General features: G+C 37.7%; 1 protein-coding gene across 5 annotated transcripts in view; it reads right to left on the bottom strand.

Moving 5' to 3' along the window:
- LOC108719187 (protein spire homolog 1) overlaps positions 1-23604 on the bottom strand; it is a 103561-nt gene that overhangs the window by 47026 nt on the left and 32931 nt on the right. For all 5 annotated transcript variants that reach the window (XM_018267865.2, XM_018267867.2, XM_018267869.2 and 2 more), the window contains exon 3: positions 11738-11962. In XM_018267865.2, the coding sequence (XP_018123354.1) occupies positions 11738-11962 (225 nt within the window). The remainder of the gene's footprint in view (positions 1-11737; positions 11963-23604) is intronic.

Raw genomic sequence — 23604 nt, 5'->3', positions numbered from 1 at the left:
TATCATGAGCTAACTTTATCTAAACGTCTAACAGTCTGCAGCTGGGTGAGGGAGGGGTTTGTTTATACAGATACTTCCCAGTGGACTGCTGACTTGTTTTGCCCTACTAACAAAGAAGTATAATGTGGTTTTACTTTAAGTTTCAGATTTTACCCTGTGTAGTGCAAGAAAAAAAAACATTTTTTTTAATTAGAATTAATTTAATACAAGCCCTATTTATTGCACAAATGTTGAAAAACACAGTATACTTCCCCTTTAAGCATGACCAGTTTTTACATCACTTATCATGCTCCACAGGTATCACATTGTCTCTCTCATACTCGAAAAAGACAGAATCCGTTCACAGAACAGCCTTGCAAAATGATTAACATTAACAAACAAGGGAAAATTGTGCTCACCACTATTTTTTAAAACCATTAGGCGGGGGTGCAATGAGGGTGTGACCACAAAATACATATAGTCAACTACAAGAGGTCCTCTGCACTCAACCCATTATCAATATATTTAAGACAGAGACATTTTGTGCATACTGCTACTAAAAAATGCCTTACCCTTTAAACAACACAGGGATTGTTTGTCCATATATTGCAATATATTTAAGCTGGCCAACTACGTCAAAGTCATCCCATATCTGGCCAGTCCTACGCTTAATTTTCATCTGATTCATTAAGAATTCAATTGCTTAATTATATATTTTACAAAGGGACGAAGTTTTACCTGCAACTTACTAGCTGCTTTCAAAGTAAAACTCCCAAACTTGGCTGCCCTTTTATTAGACACCAGTGGGATCACCTGACTATAGCTGGGAGGACCTCTTGTAGTTGACTATATGTATTTTGTGGTCACACCCTCATTGCACCCCCGCCTAATGGTTTTAAAAAATAGTGGTGAGCACAACTTTCCCTTGTTTGTTATAGTTATACAGGAGCAGTGACCAGCTCCATGTTGTAGCTCCCACCCTTTCCAGCTATAGTCAGGTGATCCCACTGGTGTCTAATAAAAGGGCAGTCAAGTTTGGGAGTTTTACTTTGAAAGCAGCTAGTAAGTTGCAGGTAAAACTTCGTCCCTTTGTAAAATGTATAATTAAGCAATTGAATTCTTAATGAATCAGATGAAAATTAAGCGTAGGACTGGCCAGATATGGGATGACTTTGACGTAGTTGGCCAGCTTAAATATATTGCAATATATGGACAAACAATCCCTGTGTTGTTTAAAGGGTAAGGCATTTTTTAGTAGCAGTATGCACAAAATGTCTCTGTCTTAAATATATTGATAATGGGTTGAGTGCAGAGGACCTCTTGTAGTTGAAAATGATTAACATGCCACACAGAATTACTTTGTATAACTTAATGGCAATGGTTTTGTAAGTGCACAGCTTGAGAAAAGGTTGTGCGGTAATTCTTGGGAGTCTTTCATACTGAAACAGTCTGACATAATGCTAAACTTCACCTAAAAACTGCTAATAGTGTTTGCGGAGTATTACACCAAAGCTTGAATCCTATGGGGGAATCACTCAGGTGGTAGTACATATGGCCCCTTTTCCACAGAAAGGAGCTTACAACTGGAAAGAGGGACAAAAAAGAATCTGCTGCAAGGTGCATGGCAAACAAAATTGACCACGCCCATTTTGTGGCCACACACCCTAATTATCATGTCCAATTTTACAAAATTTGGCAGGTTATGAAAGTCTGAACACATTTCTGGGAGTTTTTTGTGTTACAACAGTTTTGCTAATGAAGGTGAATTTCCCATTAAGATGCTAGTTCTCCCAAGAGACCTGCTTATCCTAAATAGCTACAATTGTATCTTTATAAATACATCCAAGTGCAGCTGTTGAGAATTCTGGGCTCTCTGCCAAAAAGCCCCTTATTTTAATTAAGTTTCAGAGACTTTGTTTCTTTTTTGGAGTCAGTGCAGGAGCTCAAACAGGAACACAGGACTTTTTAATAAAAAGCTGTGATTGAGGGCTGAGCTGTCAAAATTGAACTGTCCCACAGAAAAAAGGGACAGTTGGGAGGTATGGATCCAGTCATTTCCTTACATCTCCAAGAAGCCCCAGCTATACAGCCCACCTCAAGCCTTGGAGAACTTAGCGCCACACTACACATCTTTCATTACTTGTGAGGCTAATCAAACCAAACACCCAAGGTACTCATTTTAACTGCCCTCTGTTCTGCCCCATAGAGAATACTGAGTAGGATATATGATTTATCTACCTTCCCTGATTCTTACAGTCACCATGCCACAACAGATACTTGCTAAATCAATTTTACAAAACAACCTATATGGTGTGGAAAAGGTTTGATTTCCTTTTTAGGACAAGCACCTATTTAGAATGCTAAATATATTTGAAAAGGGCAAAGGGAAATCAACTTAAAGGAACAGTAACACCAAAAAAGTGTTTTAATGGAATGACAATATAACGTACTATTGCCCTGCACTGATGCGTTTGCTTCAGTAAGACTACTATAGTTTATATAAATAAGCTGCTGTGCAGTTGTGGGGGCAGCCATTCAAATACATAATACACAGTAGATAACAGATACTACAGAGCTTGACTGTTATCTTCTCTGTATCCTGTGCCTTTTCTCCTTTTTCAACTTTGAATTGCTGCACCCATGGCTACACAACCGCTTGTTTCTATAAACTAAAGAGTCATTTCTGAAGCAAACACACCAGTTGTACCAGTGCAGGGCAACTGTACATCATATTGTCATTGCTTTAAAACACTTTCATTTTTTGGTTTTACTGCTTAATCAAAGGACAGCTCCTATATCTAACTTTATATTTTAAAGAGGAAGTATATCTCCTTGTTCAACATGAGTTCAATAAATAGGGCTTGCGCTGACCATTTCTGAAGCTAAACATAGCAAACATGAAAATTGCAAGTTTGGTCTTTGCCAACCAAATAATAATAACAAGTGCCCTTTCACAGGGTCATTGCTTTTATTGCAACAACTGAAAGCTGCTGGAAATAGTAGTTCATCAAAATCTGGAGGGCTGCAAATTACCCACTGCCACTGTAGAGGGCCCCTGAATGAACATCCCTGGAGACAACTGAGGTTTGTAATGCATGCAGAGATGTAAAAAGCTTTCTCTTAATAAGACTTGATTCCATCTAACATTTTTTGTCCATACATGAAAAATACCACATAAAATCTTCTTCAATGACCTATTTAAAAAGATAGAAGCAATGGAAAGGAAACCATGTGTGATATGGCAGTGAATGTCTGTAAGACTAGTGAAATTTATCATTGGATAATGAAACAGCTGTGCTTTCTCCCCTGTGGGGATATTGGCTAAATTGTAATGAGGCTCCCAGGCTGGGAAAAATAAAATATTTATGATTCTATTTATCTTCACTATAGAGATTATAGCAACAGAAGAATGGATCTTTGCTCTGCTGAGACAGAAATAGTCTCCGAGTGGGCCCTTCTAGAAATGATCTATGAATATGTCACAAATAATTTCCCCAGAAGCTATTATGGATAATTCTAAGAACGAAGGCTTTGCACAGTCACCTATGAGCGCTCATGTTAGCAGATTACAGGACACGTGCCTGAGCACATCTCCCTGAAAGACCACGGTGTTTGTAGAAAACTTTGGAATGTAGGGAGAGGGGAAGAGATTTCTTCAAAGCCAGATTTCTGCTAATGCTACAAAAAACCATTAAGAAACACACAATACAGGTATGTGAAGGGGTCACCCATCACTGGTGGGCACCCGTTACTGTAAGATACACATGCAGGGCTTTTGCCGACAGAAGGAAGCATCTTCATACAAGTGTGATGAACTCAAACACACTTTATTAATAGTTAAATAGGGCTATAAAAAGACAAAGTCCAACAAGATCAACCACTCCAAATAAGCACCTTTTTTCAAGAGTAAACAACACCAACCTTTTAAGTCTCCATCCCTCTAACCAGTTTGGTTGCATGTCTCTGCACTCTTTCCAGGTTATTTATCTCTCTCTTAAGAGAGTCCAAAACTGCACTGCATACTCAAGGTGAGGGCTTACGAGGGACTTTTCATCCCTTCAGTTAATGCCCTTTTTTATGCAAGACAGAATTTTATTTGCTTTAGTAGCCACAGAATGACACTGCCCAGAATTAGACAACTTGTAATCTACAAAAACCCTCCTGCAGCCTCCTGCAGGAATGTAGACTTCAGACCGGGGGCTCTGCTTGCCGACAAAGGATGATATTCATACAATACTTACTACTTCTGCAATTCCTCTCCGACACACACACAACTGGAGTGTGATTCACCAAAGCCCTAAGGGCCCCTGTCCCACTGAAATGCACGCATAGATTGTCGTTAGCTGTTCCAATGCAGGCCCCTCTAACTAAATGCTGTCAGTGAGCTGCAAGGGAGGGCAGGAGTTCAGGTGCCTGCGTTTTTCCCTTCAAAGCTTTCTGCACTTGCTCTGCACAGCTTTCTCCCCTTATCTGAGCATTCAGGATAAAAGATCCCATATCTGTAAAAGCTGGTAAAAGCACAGTCCCATTTGCAAGAGCATACAGCTGTAAATAGGGGAAGGAATTAAGTAAATGACTAGGATCCGGATTTATGATGTTTTGATTTTTAATTCAACAAGTACTGCAATAAGTAGTAATCACATAGCCCAACAAACTTTATCAAGCCTTGGGCAAAATCCATGTAATCACATGGTCCAAGCTTCTGAAATGATAACACAGGAAGTGACATACTCAAGTTCCAATAGTTCAAAGCACATCAGTTGCCTAGCAGCCTTCCAAAATAACAATTCTAGAGATAACATATAAAACATAATCTTTATTAAGATCCAAAGGGGCCAAGGATCTTTATTGATAAGTCCACCACACCTCTTTAACCTGAGCAATAATATCTTAATCACCTCCAAGCCTCGATGAGCGAACCTATTCCAGAGCCATATACTATATCTATAAAACTTGGAGTGGTCCTTTTCTAAAAAATGTTTAGACCCAGATCCCCAGCACTGTCTGTTTTTAAAGGCACATTTTTATCAACACAAATAAAAATCTAGGGGGAAGCTGCAAAAAAAACAAAAAAAAAACACCATAATGTAGTAGATGTAACAATCTATAACATGGGTCACATTAATGTAGAACTTTTCTTATTGTTATCCAAAAAACTACAGACATGCGATCCATCACCATGGATTTAGTTTTGTTTTTGAGTTTTGACCAACAGACTTATGATTTCATGTCAAAATGAAAGCAGATTTCTGATTTAAATTAATTTAACTGAAAAATCAAAATAACCGATTCCATTTTTTTATGACAATAAGACAAACATTTCCAACAGGGTGAATATAGGCTGTAATTAGAACAGATATTTATAAAGGTTTACATTTATTTTTGTCAATTATTTCCTCTTCACTATTTCTTTTAAGCTATATCACAGCTTGTTTTAGTGCAATACACCTAATAATATAAAAATATACTAATCCCAAGGAAATTATATACAGTAATTACTATTTATTTCTGAGTCACATAATAATGCTGCTATGGAGACAAGCATTCGTTTTCATTAGCCAATACATGGCCTCCATGTCTGGTTTCCATGGGTACCAAACAAAATCCCCAAGCAAACAGGACAAGGGATAGTAAAATATGACAAAAAGGTATTATTTTGGAGACTGTTATACTACATAAAGCATATAGGAATAACACAGTCAACCAGTCCATATATCTAATTATGTCTACATGGTCACTAACAATAGAGGGGATTCAGATACGAAATACGTGTTCACCATAAGGAGCAAAGTACCCGAATATAAGTGCAAAAATATGCACAGCATACACAAAAGACAACACTACCCTCTGAAAGCTTGTGTGTGTGTGTGTGGGGGGGGGGGGGATTAGCATGAGAACTAATGGTGGGGACACTGTAGAACAGATGGGCTGAAATATAGAATGACACAGAACATGTCTTGATGGAATTAATATATACACATGGGTCAGATAAAAAGACCTGTTTGTGAGGTGCTTAAAAACCCAGATTTTTACTAGTACCTGAACACATAATTTTTGTTTTTTAAAATGTGAACACACATATTGAAGGACAAAAAAACGAATTTCCTTTTTAGGAAAAAAAAACTGCATCAGTATGGGGAAAAAGTTGGGCAGCGCCAACAATTTACCCCTGTAAAAGTGAAATAAGATGGTGGCTTTTTATTTACATTTTGTTTCACTCCGGGTTGTCAAAAATATTGGCACACCCAAGTGAATCAGTGTTTATTTGTCCTTTAAGGCCATTTCTACAGGCATTAAATAATATAGCATTGTAGCAGCTCTTGTGGTTGATGTCTGTGCAGCTGCACTATACTAATCAGTGTAACTAGAAGGATATAAATGCTGCAGGATGATCCTGATGTTGCAGATCAAGTAAAGTCACAAAAAGCTTGCCTTCATCTCACATAACTAAAGTAAATGACCATCTACTTGCCTTTACATACTATTAGCTCTTGGGAGTAGGAAAGTGTGTTGTATACGTGCCACTGTATTTCTGTTACGCTGTTTGTATTTAATAGATGAGCTACATGTGTAATAATGTAATTTAATGTGCATTGGTGTCACTACTGAGAACATCTGCCACTGCACAAAATAAGTGCACATAATAGAATTGATTTTAAAGATCTGTGTGGTTCAGTGTTGTTCACGTCTCTAAGACCCATACACACCGTTACGTTACACTTATCCCCTAGAATGCCAATCACACAATGAGCCTTTAATTTACACATTACAAAGTCAAGCCATTTATTCTAAATATTATAAATGCTTGTACGGCTTTGCTTGCCAAGTAAAACAAGGTTATGACCATATATCTCAGAGATGTCTCATTTAGAAGTGATTACTCAGTTTGGTATAACACATTTTTTCTAAATAATAATTTAGCCCCTCCGGTACTGCTTGAATAGTATGATTAGTGATGGGCGAATTTGCGGCATTTCGCTTTGCCGAAAAAATTGTGAATTCCGCACTAAATGATGTCCGACTTTGACGCAGACGTCCATTTTTTTACGCCGGTGTCCGTTTTTTGGGCGAAAATGCGGCATTTTTTTTTTTTTGACGCTGGTGAATTTTCGCCAGCGAATTTTCGCAGCCGTTTTGCATATTTATTCGCCGGCAGCGAATCGCGCAAATTCACTGTGAATTCACACCTGCCGAATAAATTCGCCCATCAATATGTATGATGTTTAATTTTATCTTACACGGATTAACCAGGCAAATGCCATGTTTAGTAATACAGTCAAATCTTATATACTGTATACAAAGAAAGTTTGTTTGTTTCACTGTTCTTTATGCGTTCACATACCATATAATTCTCACATCTACAGGGACATTAATGTGTATATTTGTTTGACCCTACATATCACAAGGCCGTGTCTCATGGATTCATTTACCACATATCATTTATTTGGACATGGAAAGTAGCCAAAAACGTGTAAGGGACCGTTGGCTCATCCCCTCACCCAGAAAAAGACTACCATTCTATCTGACCAATAACTAGTTAGCATTCTATATGGTACAACCAAATGCAAAAAAGTACAGGTAATTGGTCAAAAATGCTGAACTTCAATAGGTCATCTATTTCCACTTCATGCCTGTAGGGTGTGTTTTATTTGCACCTTTTAAATACCATCTGTGCAGTGTAATTGGTGAACAGGAACAAGAAACTAATTACATGTGTGCATACAAAACTATGTGAGCTCTCCAATTTGTTATGTGCACCTCAGTGCTTCTGTGCAGGAAGCATTTACTGGTCAACTGTTTAAAAGCAAACATCTTATTGGTTGCTATTGGTTATTTATAAAAACACATGGGGGGTTAGTATACCTTGACCTTCTTTGGCTTATACTTAATATGTGTCTGCTGATTATAATACATTCATTTTGGGAATACATCCAAAATAAAGAATCTGTGGAACCATTTAATGGAGTTCTTAACTTCACTTCTAACATCACCTATATAAGTAAGTAATAATAAAATTGCAGCCTCAATATTAGGTTTTTGGTTGTTATGGCAATCTATAAAAAAGTAGAAGCAAACAGCAAATAATTAAAAAATGATAACAAGCATGAAGATGAATGAAATAATTTGTTAGAGTAGTTCATTCTATAATACTGGAAAAAGGGAATTCTGTCTACACATGGTGTCTGGGTGCGCATGCCCCACACCTACAGCTCAAGGTGGAGGTATTCAACTATGGAAAAAACAGCAAAAGACTCACAGGCAAGAGGCGAACAAACACACACACACACAGCCTTATGCATTTTGTGCACACAGGCACTTAATCATAGGTTTACCTTACCATAGGCTATGATTAAGTGCCTGTGTGCATGAAGCAGTTGCTTTAATTTGCCTGCTGTGGGATCTGTGAGTTCCTGCTGATTTTTCCATAGTTAATTTGATAACATACTAAAATTTAACTTTTAAAAGTGAAATATACCTTTAATCACACTGAGTTAATTTAGCTTCCATTACTAGTTGCAGATGATTTCTGGAGAAGCATATGACTTGCTAATGATTCCTAATTGACTCTTGTTCTTGACAGTTGCCTGCAATCTCACACTGCCAACTAGATTGTGTACCAAAATTGAAGAAAATGGTCCTCATACATTACATACTTTATCTATATGGATAATAATTGTGTGCTGCTTTCATTTTTGATGAGTTCATAGTCATTTAGAATATTTTTGTATTACATATACACAGAATACATGTTACAATGCATCATTAGTTCACTGCTTCTGAATCAGAAGTGAGCAAACTCTAGCTCACAGCAGGTCACGAAATGCATTTTTTAAAGGCCTTTAGGCCTGATTTATTAATGTAGGTGCTAACTTGCACAAATGCAACTGCCGATTACAACCAAATAAATTTGCTTTAACTTTCTAACTTTTAGTAGAGTGTTCATAACTAATTTCTGACTGTTGCTTTTGATAGCTGTACATTGATCTTAAATCAGCACTTTGTCTTTTTTAGCATGTACATTAAAAGATGTCCTTTTGTGAATTCTGTATCTAAAATAACACTTAACAGTACTGGTACAGACAGTAGAAATTATATCACAGAAGCTTCTTAGAGATCAGTTTTTATATGCTCCCCATGTCTGGATGGGTTTCTGGTTTCCTCCCACAATGCAAAAAGAAAATCTTGTTGCCCATTGTGTGTGTGAATGTGTTGGGGACCTTTTTATTAAGTGCTACTGGGGCAGGGACTTATGTGAATGATGAAAAAAATTTTGTAAAGTGCTATGAAGATATGCTAAAATAAAGAAAAATGTAAAAAAAAAAAGGGGGTGGTTCACCTTTAAGTTAACTTTTAGTATGTTATAGAATAGTCAGTTCTAAGTAACTTTTCAGTTGGTCTTCATTATTTAATTATTTGCTTATTTCTTCTGACTCTTGCCAGCTTTTAAATGGGGGTCACTGACCCAATCTAAAAAATAAATAAAGCTACGCATTTATTGTAATTGCTATTTTAAGTAACCATCTTTATATTCATATTCCAGTCTCTTATTCAAATCAATGCATGGTTGCTAGGGTAAATTGGACCCTAGCAACCATACGGTAGAAATTGCAAGCTGGAGAGCTGCTGGATAAAATAAGTAAATAACTCAAAAACCAAAAATAATAAAAAATTAAAACCAATTGCAAGTTGTCTCAGACTATAACTCTCTACATCACACTAAAAGTTACATCAAAGGTGAACAACCCCTTTAATATTTGCATTCTCCAGTTCTGCATTCAGAAAGAACTACTTTCCCAGTTTAACTGTGTTAATCTCTAGTTCTGCTTTCTATTTATAAGTAGCACCATGCTAGACAGTCCCTATAACACAGAATCAACAGAACATGCCAAAAAAGGCCATATTGTCAGTGATGTACATTCTATGCCTCTAGTCGGCGTTTTGATCTGTTTACATGGAAATGCGCAACAAAGATCAAAGTGTCATGTGTGGCAATGAAAGGGTTAAATGACACGCAAAGCATAATACGGCTTGGCTGCGTACAAGCAATCCCAACTGCCAATAAGGTGCAACAAACATTCAGGTTAACTCAGAATTGTTATTGGAATGACTCACAATCAAGGTGGGGAATGAGATCAGTAAAACATTCAAGGTCCACATATCATTAACAATATATCCAAAGGGTGAGCAAGAGAAACAAATACTTAGAATATAATATTGACAATGTTTCCTCTAAGCTGTGTGTATTGTAATATTTTGTGTGAAAAAGCACTTCTCTGCACACGTGATATTAAACAGTGCACTAAAAAAATTAGAAGGACCATTGAATATAGGGAATAATGTACTCCCTACTGTAAAATATAAAGCTATATACAGTAAATCACCAAAGACTTCCAAACTGAAGAAAACAAGAGTTGTAACGTCACTTTGGGACATATGACCTAATGAAAGGGAGGTGTCCATGTAAGATATATAAAAATATCTTCATCCAACAGACGAGAGCAAATCATTTACAGAATGTGTAAAGTCCACTAGATAAGTGAAACTATTTCAGAGGCTGTGTATAAAAAAGGACAGCAGGTATAAACTGAGCATTCCTGAGACATAGCCATTTCTCACTCCCCTTTCCAAGTGAATATGTTCTTTATTGACAGAACCACATAATATTTTTTCCTGGTGGCCTGTAGAACAGTGTTGCATGTATACACCATCCAAAGTATGGCTCACGTACAATGGCAACTTTGTTACTACGTCCTGCATTCCACAAATGGGAATATGATTTAGCCACACACTCCCTCCCACTTGAATTCTGAGTGCTTCAAAAGTAATTAGTGTCATACTCTCTCTGCATACACAGTTATAAACCAAAATACACATTTTATGTTAGAACAGGACAGAAAAATATTTCAAGGCAAAAATTTTTAGGCTTCTGTTCAAATAAGGTGTGTATCTCCCTGGTGGTTTAAACATTATGTAGTGTTTGCTATACAGAGTCTGGATCTAACAAAGCATGAATGGAATGGAAAGTACCATCATGTACCAAATGTTTGAACAAACATTTTTTATTCAAGTATTCTTTAAAGGGATTATAGAGTAAGAAAAGAATTAGCTATTTTATTAAACACCTCTAAAAATAAAAGTAAAGTGGCCTTAAAGTTACTCAGGGAGGAAGAATTCACTAACAAATTGAGTTTTTGAACAGCCGATTGGTTGGCATGATTTAAATATGGGTTACTGTACCGAGACAAACTCAGTTATTACTACTTTAAGGGGCCGATTCACTAAGGGTCGAATATCGAGGGTTAATTAACCCTCGATATTCGACTAGGAATTAAAATCCTTAGACTTCGAATATCGAAGTCGAAGGATTTAGCACAGATATTTCCTTCGACCGAACGATTAAATCCTTCGAATCGAACGATTCGAAGGATTTAAATCCAACGATCGAAGGAATATCCTTCGATCAAAAAAAGTTAGCCAAGCCTATGGGGACCTTCCCCATAGGCTAACATTGACTTCGGTAGCTTTTAGATGGCGAACTAGGGGGTCAAAGTTTTTTTTAAAGAGACAGTACTTCGACTATCGAATGGTCGAATAGTCGTACGATTTTTACTTCGAATCCTTCGATTCGAAGTCGTAGTCAAGGTCGAAGTAGCCCAAAAAAAACTTCGAAATTCAAAGTTTTTTAACTTCGAATCCTTCAATCGAAGTTAGTGAATCGGCCCCTTAAACTATATTTAAAAAAGGGGGCATTACCTACCTTCATTACATTGCTGTAAGAGTGTTGGAAGCCGGCTGATTCTCTTTCACTATCGGTCTCATCTTCATCAAGAGCATCATAGCCTTCATCATTACTTCCAGCTGTCTCTGTGTTAGTCATGTTGTCAATCAGCAGCTCCAAAGGAGGGCTAAGTTCCCTTTCCTCATTCTCCTTCAAGCCATAATCCAGAGCTTTGTAAATGATGATCCCAAGAGACACAATAACCTAGAATATTTAATAAAAACACATTGTGTTAAATGAGCAACATTTTACTGATCTAACTCAATGATCTAACTCAAGTTCTTCTTCTATTCAAAGCTAATTGGGATTTTTTAAAAGCACAAATTTGTATTATTGGAGATTACTAATTACAATTACACTTTAACCAGTCACTAAAGGTGATTGGTTACTTAAGGTTTAAGAACTAAAATATTTTGCATCAAGAGCAAGGAAAAATAATATTCACAGTCATGTGACTAGTTTCCTGCAAATTATGTTTTAGCATTACATATGTTCTGATAAAATTGGATTAAAATTGACAGAATAAACACTACTGAAAAAGAGAGTAGTTACACAGACAATGAAACGTGGTTATCTGGGTATCCTAAGGTTACATTATACAGTATAAAGATGAAAGAAAACACTGCAGCACTGCCTGGTCAAATGATTCCTATGATTTAGAAGAAAATATCCCACCTCCAATAAGTCCTCTATAAAATTAGAACATATATAATATATGTGGGTCTTTTAGATAAAACTATGCCACTGATCAGTATAGACTCATAGACCTTAAAGGAGAACTAAACCCTAAAATGAAAATGGCTAGAAATGCCATATTTTGTATATTGAACTTATTGAATCAGCCGAAAGGTTCAGCATCTCTATAGTAGTAATGATCCAGGCTTTCAAAATTGTAACAGGAGTTTTGCATTTTTGGAATTTATTAGGATAGGATAGTTTTGAGTAGCTGTTGAGAAGCTAAGCTTAGGGGTCATTACAAATCATCAAGCAGAAAATGAGGTTTGTCTGTCATAAAAGTTGATGCCACAGGGCCATTACTAAATTTTGATGGTAACTGTGCTGGTTTCTGAGCTGCCCTGTACTAATAATTATTAACTAGCCTTAGCCTTATATTGTGGCATTTAAATTATATATTTTCAGTATCTTTTTGCATCAATCCCTAAGCTCAGTAACTGTCAACAGCATAGAGCGTGTGCAGTGAATCAGCAGAAAAGAAGATGGGGAGCTAATGGGGTACAGATCTTTTCTGCCACATGGCTGTGGTTGCCTTGGCCTGGTATAGAAGTAGGGTTGCCACCCAGCCGGTATTTTACCGGCCTAGGCGGTAAAACACCTGCCAAGGCTGGGGCCGGTATTACAAATTTACCGGCAATGTAGCAGCCGGTAAATTTGTAATACTCCTTACAAAAGCCCTTGGCAGCCCCCAACCCACTCAAAATGTACTTTTTTTTTCTGTCATCAGGCCAAGCGCATTTAGGCCCGCCCCTTACATCACGTCACGCCCCTTTCTACCTCGTGCCCCATCCCCTTTTACGTCACGGCTCGTCCATTTGCTCCCGCCCCCACCACCAGCCGGTAAGCATAGTTTTAAAAGGTGGCAACCCAATATAGAAGTCAAACACATGATGTATGACATTTCTGCCTACTTCTTCAGTTAAGATTTAGTTCTCCTTTAAACAGGGAATTCCACATTCCGCTTAAAGGGAAAATATACCCCCTTTTTGACATGAGCTCATTCAGCTAAGCTTTTGTAGAAAAGGTGCATAAACACTATCCAACTAAACAAACTCATCTAAAAAGGGGGGTTAACGTTTTCCTTTAAATGCTTGTCAAGGAAATACATCAGAGTGCAGAATTTTGCAACATACACGTCTCTTTATACTGCATATACCATGAATACTCTTTTTGATGCACTCATGTGATAACTCTTATGTAACATAAAACAAACAACTTCTGGAATGCATTATGAAAGGCACAGTCTTAAGTCAAAATCTGGCTGAACACACATTTTCTCTGCCAGCGTATCTACTACCGATATGCTTCCTTCTGTCCTGATATCACTGTGCACTGACATCTGGGCAAAAGGTTCAGCCCACATTAATATATACATTTCACCTGAAGATGGCTGGAGATGAGAGGCAGGAGGATCATGGTTCATTTTAATGTCTGAGTAGTGCTTGAGATGGGATCTGTCACTGTCATGAAATGTTTATATGCTTATGAAATACAATAAGCCACAATGTGTCATGGAATGCTTGGGAGGTAGACTTGGGACCTGGGGTTTTATGGATAACAGATCTTTCTGTAATGTGGATCTTCATACCTTAAGTCTACTTGAAAATCATAAATAAACCCAATAAGTTGATTTTGCTTCCAATAAGGATTCATTATATCTTAGTTTGTATCAAGTACAAGGTACGGTTTATTATTACAAAGAAAAACAAAATCATTTTCAAAAATTTTGATTATTTGGATAAAATGGAGTCTATGTGAAACGACCTTTCCGTAATTCAGAGCATAATGGATATCAGGTTTCTGGATAAAAGGTCCCATACCTCTACTATTAAATGCTGAGACCCAATGGAACAAGAAAGGGAGGCCTGCCAGCCAGCAAGACCCAGTCTAGGGGTCCTCATCAAATTGGTCCAAACTGAGCCTGAGTTGATAAGACTGGCCTTGTACAAGACTTTCAGTATTTCTCACATTTCATTTAAGCAGTTTCTTTGCAGGAAATAAAGAGGCGACAATAAGGGAAACACCAACATCCTTGTTGAAAAGAAATGGAATGCCTTTCTTGTAAAATTACCTGCTATAGCTGCAGAAGTAGATTTACATGTCTTTAGTGTGGAAGAACAGGTTCATGCACATAAATATAACATCCCATATATAATACCCTTAGGGGCTAGACAGCTAGCAGCATTAGCAGTGTAAAAACCATTCCGGCTAGGCAACATTGCTGTCCTGGTGTGCTTGAACATTACTTCTATGGCAAAATCATTATCATAAAAAAACAAAGCTGCTTGGCTGCAGTGAAAAACTTATCATTATTCTTTGTATGTGATTTGTTTTGTTAGGAATAGGGTGTGATAATTGTTCCTTCATATAATGTCAAGGTTTCTTTCAGACTAGAAAAATACTGATTTCATCCGTAGATAAATATTAGAAAAGAAAAAGATCAGTACACAATAGGACAGAAATAATTTTTTGTTGAACAAAGAAAAAGTAGCAAAATATTAGTTTAACAATGTAGTTTCCCAAGGCACTTGAAAGCAAACACATGCCTTTCATAATTAGGATTAACGGGGTGGTTCACCTTTAGGGCTCTTAATCACGAGCGGTTGTAGCTGCGCTCCCCTGCATTCCATTTTTCTGCGTTCAGCCGCAGGGGAGCGCAGGAATAGACGCATTACATTTTTTCCAATGGAGCTGTACTCACACAGGCGCGTGTAGGCGCCGAACGCAGGTTGAGACGCAACATGCTACAGTTTTCCTGCGTTCGGCACCTACACACGCCTGTGTGAGTACAGCTCCATTGGAAAAAATTTAATGTGTCTATTCCTGCACTCCCCTGCGGCTGAACGCAGAAAAACGGAATGCAGGGGAGCGCAGCTACAACCGCTCATAAGGAGTAAGAGCCCTTAAAGGGGACCAGTCACCCATAAAAATTATTCCAAATCCTATTTTATCATGTAAGTTAAGCAAAATGAACTTTAATTGCATTGTATAAATTATTTGAATCTTGTTTCCATCAGTCTGGAAGCGTTTTGTGGACACTGTTATTAAGACAAGCCTTTTATCATCTCAGAGTCTTGTTTGTGCACCAGAATGGGGGACATGATGTCCATCCCCATGCCCTGGCTGCACAATTAAATGGTTAAGAGAACTGGGGGAATGTGGGGGGAGCAATGGCATCTACGAAGTGCGTCTTCGCAAGGGGGGGGCAGGCAGTGGCGTAACTACCGGGGGAGCAGGGGGTGCGATTGGGCCAGGGCCCGCACCCCCTCAGGGCCCCCCCGGCAGCTCACGCGTCACGATTCCCGGCGGAGGGGGGGCGGGGCCCCAGCAGTGCGTCCCACGCCAGGGCCCGCCCCCCTCTAGTTACGTCACTGGGGGCAGGCAATATATCATTGACAGGTGAGATTTTTAAATGAGGTTACAACAGCTATGAACGTTTTCATTTAAAAAAAGAATTTGGATTTCATGTTTAACTTGAAAAGGACTTTTATTATACAGCTTTTTATGTCTGGGTGACAGGTCCACTTTAAGTTAACTTTTAGTATGTTATAGAATGGTGAACACTAAGAAACGTTTCAGTTGGTCTTACAGTTTTTTAATAATTTGACTTCCCCTTCTGAGTCTTTCCATCTTAAAAATGGGGGTCACTGATCCCTTCTAAAAACAAATATTCTGTAAAGATACAAATTTATTGTTATTGCTACTTTTATTACTCACCTTTCTATTTATTCCCTCTACTATTCATATTCCAGTCTCTTATTCAAATCAATGTATAGTGCTTTCTGGGCTCCACTTTTTTTTAATTGCAATGACCTTGTTAATAATGTTTTAATTCAATCATTGGTAAATATAGTGTCCCTTGAATGTGGCAAGTAACACAGCATGTCTCAGTAAAGACATTCATCACAGAAACCTAAGCACGGCCCACAAAAAAATTGTGTAAAAGGTATTAATTCAATTAGTGATTTGCCAAAATGTTAGGTTCTAGCTCCCTTTGTGCAGAACACTGTATAACACCCCACATTCCATTCAATTTGCCTTCAGGCTGGGGCCCCTATCTAGTGTTTTGTGCTCCTCCATGGGATCAACCCCACAGTATGGGAACCTCTTCTTTAATGAAAACGTAACACATATAATTTTAGAATGTGTCAGTCTTTTCTGTTTCATTTCAAGGATGCCCAGATAGTCATTATTCTTTTTGAAACATGTTACATTTTAGCTAAAGGATGGAATGCAATGCAAAAAAAGGACTTATTGGCAAATGCAGACATTGTTTGCCAAGAAATCCAGTATCTGTTTGCAAAGGCCATTAACGCTTATCTTTTATGCCTAGTGAGAAAGAAAAATAAAACAATTTGAATTTTCATAAGAGACTGTATTGTTTCTAAACCACAACCGTTGTTTCATTGAAAGATGTGATTAAGTAGGGTGCAATGGCTACTGCGTACATACAGAAGAATACACAAAATAACAGGTACATTTGGTGGAACTGCGGATACCTGTGTAGGATAGTCTTGCCTTCTGCTGAGAGAGAATTGCATACTGTCTTGTTCTGCTTTACTTCTGGCCCAGGTGATCCAATTTGTACCCTTTCTTTGAAAGCCATAGGTATAAAATTATTCAGGATAAACAAGATGTGAAGAACTGTTCAAACGCAGTGGGTTGCTGCAAACTTCAGTGCTTTATTTCACACTGTGTGAAATAAAGCACTGAAGTTTGCAGCAACCCACTGCGTTTGAACAGTTCTTCACATCTTGTTTATCCTGATTAACTTGATTTCGTTGGACGGAAACTTTGTGACTGAACTGCTTGTTTGAAAGGTATAAAATTATGTGAAGATATTTTATTTTTGCTTCTGCACCAAGAAAAGATATAACTTGGCTTTTAGCCACAGTTCTTTATTATATATGATTAAAAGCCCATAAGCCTTGAGATTGGTTCTTTGATGGGCTGTCCAAAATCCAAATGTTATCCAAAATGCTTGGGACCTGGGGTATTATGTCTTAGTTTGTATCAAGTACAAGCTACTGTTTTATTATGACAGAGAAAAGGTAATCATTTTCAAAAACTTTGGATCATTTGGAGTCCATGGGAGATGGCCTTTCCATAATTCGGACCTTTCAGGGTAATTCAGTACTAGTTGGGGGGCATTTCTAAATGCAGCACAATTTCTAAATGCTTTGTAAACTTCTTTATGCCCTTTCTGTTGTAAATTTGAAACTTGGTTTCTTCATATAATCATCACACTATCCATTTGTTACCAGAACACAAGGGAAGACATCAGAGAGGACAAATAGAGACAACACTTATTATATGTGTTATAAAGTTTTAACTTTACTCACAACTCAGTACAGGCTATAAATGTATATATCCATAGCTGATATACACAGATTTTAATGAAATAGCTTCTTTCAGGGATTTTCCTAATCACAAAATGAAAGCAAAGAAAAGAAAGCCTAGACTATATTTGTACCAGATCTCAGATCAGAGACAATATGTTCCATTCCGTTTGACAGTTAATTTGATTACATAGATAAAAAGGGAAAGGTGCCTTCAGGTGCACAAGCAGCATACAACATTGAAACAAATTTGGAAAGCTCTTCCTTGGAAAAAGGTTATTTATAATATATAAAGATTAAGATTAACTAATCAGATGCTGGACCTAAAACTGCCATTTTCTGGCATAGTACCACAATTTTGTATGGAGTTATTATCATGTATCAGCCTCTTGTCTTTACTGAAACAGGCCCAGGTAACCAAGCTCCTCTTCCAATTTTTTCAAGCAAGATCCGTGTCCTATGGGAGCAGGTAGTTCATGAGCATGCTAGAGGTTTTCACAGATAAATACTGTCGACAGTCAGCAGCAGAATGGAAAACCTTTTTATTTTGGTGGTGGAGGGGGGTGAAATTCTATATTGGCCTGCATTTAAATGTTTTAATTATATTTTGCCTTATCGTACTGCATGATACTTAGAGGTAGATTTTAATGTAGGGCTTTAGGGAAGTAATTAAACATTAATTTTATCAATTCAGTTATTTTATCTATTTATTTTAAAGGAACAGATTAGTGTAAAAATAAAAACTGGTTACGTAGATAGGCTGTGCAAAATAAAATGTTTCTAATATAGTTAGTGAGCCAAAAATGTAATGTATAAAGGCTGGAGCGACTGGATGTGTAACATAATAGCCAGAACACTACTTCCTGCTTTGCAGCTCTCAAACTCAGAGTTAGTCAGTGACTTTAAGGGGCACCACATGGGACATAACTGTTCAGTGAGTTTGCAAGTGATCCTCGGTATTAGGGTTGCCACCTCTTCGGTTTTGCCCCGAACACTTCGGTTTTTCTAAGGCCTGTTCGGGTCTCAACTTTCTGTTTGGTTTTCAGCCTTGTGAAACCCGAATATTAATCTGGCCAAATGAAAACCAATTAAATACCAAGATACTCTTGGCTTAGTTATTATGAAGTGCAGTTCATTTATTGTTATTACAGGAACAGAAGAGAAACAGAAATAAGGAAATCAAACAAAAATAAGAAATAGTTTTTCTAAATGAGCATTTCTGTATTTCAGAGCTTTCTGGATAACTGATTAGTGTATAATAGATCCCATACCTGTAGTTAAAGCATTGGTCTTACTCATCGGGCAGAATAGACACAATAGATGTAGGGTTTCCAGCCGTGTGGGTTTCAACTGGACATCTCAGTTTGTCAAAAGGCTGTCCGTTCAAAACTTTCTGTCCCATTTAAAACATTGTGAAAACTGGACAGAAATCCAGCCATTTGCATATAAGTGATGTAATAGCCTGTCCCTGGCCCCAATGCTATCTGCTCCGCCCTCATTATTGAGGTTTAGCCACCGGCAAAGGTGGCAACCTTACTCAGGATTCAGCTCAGATTCAAAAGCAACAGTTATGACCCATGTGCCCCCACTCAAGTCACTTATTTGTTATTGACTGGTAACCAATCAGTGGAAACCAAGAGAGCTACAAAGCAGGAAGTAGTGTTCTGGCTATTATGTTAGACATCCACTCACTCCAGCCTTTATACATTACATTTTTGGCTACCTAATAATATTATAAACATTTTTTATTTATCTATCTATTTATCCAGTTTTTATTTTAACACTGAACTGTTCCTTTAAGAGCAACTACCGGTAAATCCCTGAAAATTCTAAATTGTTAAACAGAATCATGGGGTTTCTGTACAGAATCATGGGGTATGCCAGTACTGACATGTAACATGCAAAAAATGCAGGCATCGGCTTAGCTGTGGCTAGTTCTTATGGACAGCTCATTTACATTTCTAAAGTGAGTGACTATTTACATATTAAAGACGTATCTAATTTGCAATTTTAGGTGAGCGGCCCATTTACAGTTAGAGCTAGCGGCCCATCTGCCATTTGCCCGAACCCACAGATTGCCAGTCCGGGCCTGATAGTTGCCATAGCTTTATAGTATCATTTGACCATAGGAAAAACTTCAGGGGCTCATTTACCAACATTAGGTGCCACAAATCTTACCCCAGCTTAGTTATCTTTAGTAACAAATGTGAGCAGCTTTGATCAGTCAGACCAAAAGGACAAGATGCCGGACACTAATTCATCAATAGAAAAAGCAAATAATTATACATTCTCTGAAAATTATGAAACAGGGACCCTTCACACTTGCAGCTGCATCAGATTCATGTGCATATTGGGAGATAAATAAACCATTTCATAAGAAAGACAAATTCCCAGGGTATAATATATACTGATTCACACGTCTCACAGGATGAAAAAAAAAACGAAAAGGATGGTTTAGAGGTTTTAACATGGAAACATTCTGCAGAAGAAATTCATTCTGTCATGGGCAAACGTAGGCAGTTTAGCTCTGTGTTACGGTGCTGCCTATTTGCCATTATATACAGTGGGTGAGAAGCAGGGCCAGAACTAGGGGTAAGCAGCAGAGGCACATGACTAGGGCACAAAGCTTGGGGGAGCCAGGCACATACCTCCTAAACAGTCTACCCCTAATTTTTGTCACTCACTTGTTGTTATTGGCTTCAGTTTCTCCAATGCAAGTAAAAAAAGCCTTCATTTTGTGGGGGGTTTACAGTAAAATAGTAATATGTTGCAAGAACATTTGCTGCAGCTTTGGAGCACAGAAAAAAAAAAAGTAGACATGCGCGTCCTTCTTTGCGCACGGTTGCGCACGCGCATCCTTCTTTGCACACGCGAGTCCCCGGCGGAGCATTTGCCGGTACTAGTGAAAGGGAAAGGGTGACAGGGCTTGTAAGCAGTGGGCTGAGACTATAGATTCTACTTTAATATCCACATCAGCTACTTTGTGACCTTAGGAAACATTTACTGTCTGTGTATACATTATACTTAAAACTTATTTTAAAACCAGTTTGGCTGCAATGACCTGATGTTCGTAGTATTAAATGCAGCATATAGGCAAATACCACACACAAAGTCCAAGGATGACCTTTGTGAACATAAATATGATACAGGGTCAAAATCATTTTTACAATACAGAACATATTTCCCCCTGTGCTCCAAAGCTGCAGCAAATGTTCTTGCAACATATTACTATTTTACTGTAAACCCCCCACAAAATGAAGACTTTTTTTACTTGCATTGGAGAAACTGAAGCCTATAATAACAAGTGAGTGACAAAAATGAAAGTTGTTCTGGCAGCATAAAAAAACACCAGTTTAAAGTACATATACATCATTCAGTGTTGTGCTGTAATATATCAGATTCCTTCATTAACATGTTATTTGCCCTGGAGTATGGAGCAGATTTATATAAAAGCTACTGCATTCCTGGGTGAAGTGGAACTGAATACAGTTAGAATTCAGCAGAATTTGATCAGATACAGCTATACAGCATTTGTTTTCTACGCAATGTGTATGGCAGACCAGTAAAGCTGCACTGCAGTCCTTTTCGCTGAATAGACAATGCAGATGAACTGTAAACATATTTTTCTTGTGTACACAGCAAAGCTTGGGCTGCATATACAGGCCTCTGCAGTCATTTATATTTGCCTTAATTACATGGCCTTCTTTCATGTGCCGTATAAGCCTCTTACTCTGGCATGGTTTGTGGTGCCTACTTCAGCATGTTCTATGGCATGATGCCCAGCTTTATATAATTTTAAATTAATCTTACAGCACCATTCAGGTGCAGCTATATAAACATGCTAAAGAGAATTTCCATTGCAAGTATAACATCCACTTTAAAGGGCACATTTTGCATTAGTATGACGAACCTGAAACATAAATTGCATAAAAAAATGTGCAATCATAAAAAACACACACACACACACACAAAAGCAATGGCCTCAAATAATGGAAACTTCATTAGTGCACTTTTAATCATATACAGTATAATTAGGGGTCCTCATGAGGCTGGTTCATACTAAAGGTGGCCATAGATGTAACAATTACGATCTTTCTTGGAAAAGATCTTGCCAAGGATGATCGTTAGTTTCAATACACCTCCCACCCATACAGTGGCCAGTGCAGTATATAGCGAGTACATTTGTCTCAACCTGGGAACCTCATTGGGGCAGAGTGCAAAATGCAGGCCTGATTTGCACCTTGCTCCACATTAGTAAATGAAGTTGACTGCCTCTCATACTGGTTAAAACATAAGGGAAACTGAAGTTACCTTGATGAGGAGGCTATATTTGAAGTGGATGCCAGTATGAGTCCAGAATAAGGCCCTTTTGCAATGACAAATGCAAACAAGTATGATTACTTATGCAAAACCAGAATCCCCTCTTAATTTCCCAGTCGTTTGGCAACTTGTTAATCAGGGCGTACTTTCATTTTCCTGGCAGGCTACGTGTCATATGGCATTTTAATATATGTAGGAATGTGAAAGCACATAGCAAAGTTGTAAGTCACTCACATAGGTACAACTGTACAAAAGGTTGTTTCAGACTCCACCCTAATGATATTCTCATAGCCAGGTATTAATATGTTCATCATGGTTACAATATTACATTTATCACATTTTTTTAGGTTCATATTGACTTTAGATTGCCTTTTTGTCTGCAATCAACAGAACAATACCTTTTGCGGTTCAGGTTACAGCCAGCCATAGGCAGCTACCTGACCTTGGTAAACTACTCCATAAACCACATGCTTTTTAATTTTACCAATGCACGCATGAGCTTGTTACTAGTGAGCAGAACTATTGTAACAGAAACTGCTCTTTTGAAGAACATTTCTAAATTACACATAAAAGTGAACTGTGATATAGGAAAAGTCCTACACACAAAGATCTGGTTTTTCCTGGGATTCTACATTAGTCATGCTTTTACAATAACTCCGTGATTCATTATGGTTCATTCTTAAACGCCTAACACATGACTCTCTTGCTAGTTATGCAATTTGTACCAACAAGTCCTTAAGAATAAAGAAAAAAGAATTGCATATCCCTTTTTTTGGGTTGTGGATGTGGATGAGGGGGGTGGATGTACTATTGCAGCTGTAGAGATGCTACCGTATCATTTTACAATAAAGAAAAGTACACACAGGGAGGGCAAGCACTGAAATAAATTTAAATATACAGAGATAAAGTTCATGTGCTTATAAGAGAATCAGTAGGAACGAAGTCTGTGTCTTGTAGAGCTTAGATAATGTTCTAATAAAAATGTTTAGATAATGTTCTAATAAAAATGTTTTAATAAGGTGTACTACAACTCTCATGACCCCTGAAAGACTTTGGCTGTCAGAGGGTTTCTGAGAGTTGTAGGGACCAATCGGAAATCCTTATTGAGATCAACTGAGAAGACTGAGGATATGGAAAAAAACATGATTTATTGGTTTTAAAGGCATACAGGACCCACCCTCCTAACCAAAGGAAATATCTAATTAGGCACTGGAAATATTTTTAGCAGATTATAAACCTTTGGATAAAGACTGAATAAAATTAAATTTTAAGAGCATGCCCTGAAGCTAGGCTTGCCACCTTTTCTGGAAAAAAATACCTGCCTTCCTATATAATTATCTTTTTTCCCTATTAATAACATCAACCATAATTTTTACCAGGAAACAACTGATGGCTGCATGTTATTTGTGGGTGAATGGACAAAAATAGCTTTATATCCTTATTTAAATTACA

This window comes from Xenopus laevis, chromosome 6L (genome assembly GCF_017654675.1).
Source record: "Xenopus laevis strain J_2021 chromosome 6L, Xenopus_laevis_v10.1, whole genome shotgun sequence".
Classification (NCBI taxonomy): domain Eukaryota; kingdom Metazoa; phylum Chordata; class Amphibia; order Anura; family Pipidae; genus Xenopus; species Xenopus laevis.
This window is presented reverse-complemented; position numbering and strand designations above follow the sequence as displayed.